This window comes from Micromys minutus, assembly GCF_963924665.1.
Source record: "Micromys minutus genome assembly, chromosome: 7".
Taxonomy (NCBI): Eukaryota; Metazoa; Chordata; class Mammalia; order Rodentia; family Muridae; genus Micromys; species Micromys minutus.
In genome coordinates, this window is record NC_137976.1 from 8,904,567 (window position 1) to 8,910,052 (window position 5,486).

The 5,486-nt window shown below is 45.9% G+C and overlaps 1 protein-coding gene across 1 annotated transcript; it reads right to left on the minus strand.

Annotated features, from left to right (window-relative positions):
* Positions 1-678: 678 nt before the first annotated feature.
* Positions 679-1,029, minus strand: LOC308422595 (large ribosomal subunit protein eL32-like; the record flags this gene model as incomplete). Its single annotated transcript, XM_080919223.1, has 1 exon — positions 679-1,029. One exon carries the CDS (start codon positions 1,027-1,029, stop codon positions 679-681), a length of 351 nt encoding a protein of 116 aa, XP_080775349.1.
* Positions 1,030-5,486: the final 4,457 nt, after the last annotated feature.

Genomic DNA, 5,486 nt, shown 5'->3' on the forward strand with positions numbered 1-5,486 from the left:
AGATTCCCTTCGCAATTTTTAAATGATAATTCCAAGAAAAAATTAATACCCATTTATCTGAGATTTAAAAAAAAAACAACCCCTTCAGGGATACAGTAGAGCAAAAGACAATAGTATTCAAAGAAAGAAAAAGAAAAAGAAGAAAAACTAAGTCTCCCTGTAGGAAGAGTTGAGACAAGTGATTGTCACCAGAGCCAGATGGCCTTCAGCCTAGTTCATCATCCTCATGTAACTCCTGAGGTGACTCAGCGACTGTTGGCATTTATACTTTCTAGATGTTTACACTCAGAAACTTTCTCCTGTACTTTGATATTCAAGTCTCAGTGAGATTTGCCTCAAGCTTAACCCAATGCCTCAAATGAGCACAAATCACACAGTGCTAGAGAGATGGCTCTGTGGCTAAAAGCACTTACTGATCTTACAGAGGACCCAGGTTTGGTTCTCAGCACCCACATGGTAGCTCACAACTGCTCGTGACTCCAGTTCCAGGGGAGCCGACACCCCTTCTGGTCTCCACATGAGACACATACATACACCCAGGCCAACACAGGCACACATTAGATAAATAAACCATTCCTTGGCAGTTGTGTGGTTTTATTTGAACACAAAACCCATACACAAGCCATATTTATTCCCACCCCATCCCCGCTTCCTAGCCTGGCACTGGGACCAGCTGAGCTACTCTTTCTGCGATGCGATGACCTTTCTGTTCTTAGAGGACACATTGTGAGCGCTCTCAGCACAGTAAGATTTGTTGAACATCAGCAGCGCTTCCAGATCCTTGACCTTGTGGACCAGAAACTTCCGGAAGCCGCTAGGCAGCATGTGCTTGGTTTTCCTGTTACTCCCATAACCAATGCTGGGCATCTGGCTCTGGCCCTTGAATCTTCTCCGCACCCTGTTGTCGATGCCTCTGGGTTTGAGCCAGTTTCGCTTGGTTTTCACATACCGGTCTGACTGGTGCCTGATGAACTTCTTGGTCCTCTTTTTGGAGATCTTGGGCTTCACCAGAGGCCGGAGGGCAGCCATGATGCCGCAAAATAAGATGGCAGTCACCTTGCAGGCAGCCCGAGAAAGGAAGGGGCAGCGGCGCATAAGGTAAATAAATCTCTTTTTTAAATAAAAAGAATAATGTGTCCTGTTAAGTCACAGAGTGATTACCTTGCGAGTTTATTCTAATGTGGTGTAGTAATGTTAATTAAACAAAAAGACAAGAGCTATATATATGCCTACTGTTCTTTTTGTGCATGGAATACAGAAAAGCATTCAAATGTGGTGTTATAGAAAAACCAACATGATGAAAGGCCATCAGAGCGTCCATGAGGAAACTATGTAGCGAGCCACCAGGCACAGCCCAAGCCTTGCTCCACTGTCAGACTGAAGTTCACTATCCACAATCCTGGTTCCCACACTATTCAACCCTCATTTTCTAGTTCGCCGATATTTAAAGGATGTGCAAAAGGCGGGCACTACCTACTGTAAAGCCTTTCGATACTAATTCGCTTAGTTCTTTAAAAAAATCCCGTAATTAGGGCCATATCACTGAGCAGTGACACCCGGGCTTACTTTCAGAAGCGTCCCCCAACCCCACCTGTGTGATGCGCTCTTGTGGCCCTCTTAAAAATCTGAGCAGAGGATCCCAATTTCCATTTTATTCAGAGGTGAACTGAAGAATCGAAAATGATGCCGCTGGTCCTCTCAGGGTTAGAACCTTTAACATCCCTGTTTTGCAGCTGGACATACGAAAGCAGAGAGAAGCTAAGCAACTGCCTGACACGTGACCATTGCGGGCTCCAGGTTGCAACCGGTAGGCACTTAACCGCTATTTTGACCATAGAACTTAGGGGAGACAGACAGTGGAAGCCATCGATTGGTTCTCCGTGCCTGAGCACTTCTACAGTCGACTAGACGGAACTTTTACTTCACTCCCTCCTCCTCTCAGTGCTCCTCAGAGGGGCGGGGCGGTGGTGGATAAAGAGGACATGCATTCATAAACAAGTCAGGCTTGAAAAAAGAACTGCTTAGCTCGATGAAAGGTGAGAGGGGTTTTAAACAGTCCGTGGCAGGGGCTTAGCTATTTGAATGACAGGCTAAACAGGATACCTTTGGGGCTATTTCAGACTCTGATCCCAAATTAGAGCTTTTAGGAGTGGGATCTAGAGTCTTACATGGGAAGACCAAGTTAGCTAGGAAGTGGAAAGGCCACGGCCGAAGCGGGGCACATCAAAGGAAGCACTCAGCGTTGCCTTTTATAGACCTACGAGAAGCCCAACCACCCTATTGTCCAATGGCTAGACATAAACCAAAGACTTGCATCGGCTGAGGATCAGGTACTGAAGAAAAGAGGACTCCGAGTCAAGGGGCAAGTCTCCTGTGGAGGTTAGCACATGGTCTCAGAGCTCTGGTCCCGTCCTTTCTATCTCTGAGTAACCAGTGATGTTTCACACCGACTAAAGTCTACAATTCAGAGGGATGGAATATGGGCAGTTCCATTAACCTAGGTCCTGACCTCTGCTATCTAGAAAAGGAAATCAGCAGGTCCGTCACTACTCTTCACTGCCACGTTGGTTTCTATCTCTACTGGTTTGTTTTGTTTTTTAAGACAGTGTCTCTGTATTTACTATGTAGCCCTGGCTGACTTGGAACTCACATGTAGAACATGCTGACCTCGAACTCACAGAGATCCACCAGTCTCTGGCTTAAGAGCATGCATCATCACACCTGCCTCCCCCCAACTTACAACGAGCAAACCAATTTTATTGTATGTATTGTGACATAACTTCCAAAGGCAGGTTGATGAAACTCCCAGCTTTGGCCCAAGGAAACCTGTGAAAGCTACTTTGCTAGCCAAACTCACTCTCTTTCATACAGCTTACCTAATACAGACCACAGCCAAACGAGAAACGCTAAACAGACCTAGAAACTGGGAGTGAAGTAAGCGCTATATTGAAATGAGTGGTTTTACACGAAACTCAGGAGTCCCGTGCTGTTGCTGGGTCCACATTGGACAAGTCTAATGTCCTTCAGAGCTATCCTCACATGAGCAGCATCCCTTCTTTGAATACCAGGAGCCTCTGCTGCCCACAGTTGGCCTTGAGGTCTGTGGGCTGGCCAGGGTCTCTTGCTAGCCTGAGACTCCCACAGTGTACCCTCAGATAGCTAATACTCTGATGGAAGTGTTCCAAACACGACGGGATTGAGGAGCAACTACAATACCGAGTTCTGCACAGGCAGAGGACCTATCTTTGTCATGTCAGAACTTCTAGATGTTAGCCACTCTGCTGGCGAAAAGAGCAATGCCTGTCACCCAGACTGTGGGAGCTTCAACATTTCCAGGTTCTGACATGGCAGACGGCAAAAAGCTGGGTCTAGAGACTGTTACACCAGCTGACACCAGACTCAAGCTTATCAAACTTATTGATTCTCTCAGTTAAAGATGCCTGCCCCTTGAGGCTGGGTTACTTGTACACTTCATGCCTGAACCAAGACTTTTGCCACACACTTTGGGAGATGATGGGGTCCAGCCCCCCTCCCCCACCCCTTTCTCTCCACAATATCTCCCAGGGATGTCTGGCTCCAGGATACGTGCTCATTCCGCATCCTCAGACTCAGGGTAGCTGCGTTTTAAGCAGTAAGTTTTCTTTGAGGGAGGTGGCTGGTCCCTGCCCTTCCTGTCAAATCGAGTGACAGTAATAGGATTCCTCTTCCCTATTGGCACATCTGCTGGATGAATCAGTCACTAAAACCAGCCATTGCATTTCAGGATTGGGGGCTGTACTGGTTGATTTTGTCAACTTGACACAAGCTGGAGTTATCACTGAGAAAGGAGCCTTTCTAGAGGAAGTGCCTCAGTGAGATCCAGCTGCAGGGCATTTTCTCAATTAGTGATCAAGGGTGGAAGGGCCCACTGTGGGTGGTGCCACCCCAGAGCTGGTAGTGATGGGTTCTATGTGGGTGGTTGGGAGTGGGAGCATCTTCATGGAAGCAAGGGGAAGAGGGAGGGGGATGGAAGGGGAAAGGGGATAACATTTGAAATATAAATACATAAAATATCCAATAAAAATATTTTAAAAAAGAAGAAAGAAAGAAAGCTGAGCAAGCCAGGGGAAACAAGCCAATAAGTAACATCCCTCCATGGCCTCTGCATCAGCTTCTGCTTCCTGACCTGTGTACCTGTCTGTCCTGACTGTCTTTGATGATGAACAGCAGTGTCGAAGTGTAAACTGAATAAACCCTTTCCTCCCCAACTTGCTTCTTGGTCCGTGATGTTTGTGCTGGAATGGAAACCCTGAGACAGGGACTGTGGACTGCCATTCTTTTGTCACCGGGGCCATCTGGAAGCCATATGGTTGCAAGCTGTTCAGAACGGATTGTTTCTTACAGCACGTCAGCTTTTTCTCCATTCTTTCCAGGGAGCCTACTGCAGCCGTTGTACATTCTTTGAAGTTCGTCCTCCTCTCTATTTGAAACAGTAGATTTGTCTTCTGACCTTTCATTGGCTAACATGAAGGCAGCATCCAGTCCACCATCTTACCAGTAAATAAGAACATAGTTTTGATTTGCTTCTCCCTGACGGCTAAGAATGTTGGCCGTTGTTTTCACAAACGTCTTTGGCTGTTTATGTTTTCCCTTTTGAGAACTATCAGTTCAATTTATGTCTCCCACTTGTTGACTGAAAATATGGGTTTGATGGTAGGTTTTTTTTTTCTCTAATTCTCTATATATTCTATGTATCAATTCCCTGTTGGATATATATATGTTACTAACCAAGACTCTCTCTCTCATTCTCCAGGCTCTCACCTCATCTCCCAACCATTGCTTCTTTTGCTGTACATAAGCTTCTCCGTCTTAGGCATCACGTTTGTCAATATTGGATATTATTTCTTGTACTATTACATTCCCTTTCAAAACATCCTCTGCCTATGCCTGTCTCTGATTTTAGATAATTTAGTCATTTTTTCCCTCTAGAAGATGTACAGTTTCCAGTCATACCTTAAGCTGTTGGATACATCTTGAGTTGATTTCTGTAGAGCTTGGCACAGAGATTGGAATTGTGTTTCTTTCTAGGTTCTCTATTCAATCCCATAAGTTCTTTTTGTCTGTTTGGGGGCCAGCACCACGCTGTCACAGTTAGGACTTTACTGCTGTGAACAGACCCCATAACCAAGGCAACTCTTATAAGGACAATATTTAATTGGGGCTGGCTTACAGGTTCAGTCCGTTATCATCAAGGCAGGAACACGGCAGCATCCAGGCAGACATGGTGCAGGAGGAGCTGAGAGTTCTACATCTTCATCTGAAGGCTGCTAGCAGAATACTGCTTCCAGGCAGCTAGGACTAGGATAGTAAAGTCAACTCCCACAGTGACACACCTACTCCAACAAGGCCACACCTCCAAATAGCCACTCCCTGAGCCAAACATATACAAACCACCCCACACTACAATGTTAGTTTGGTTCTGTTATGATTTGGGAGTGAGGTATATT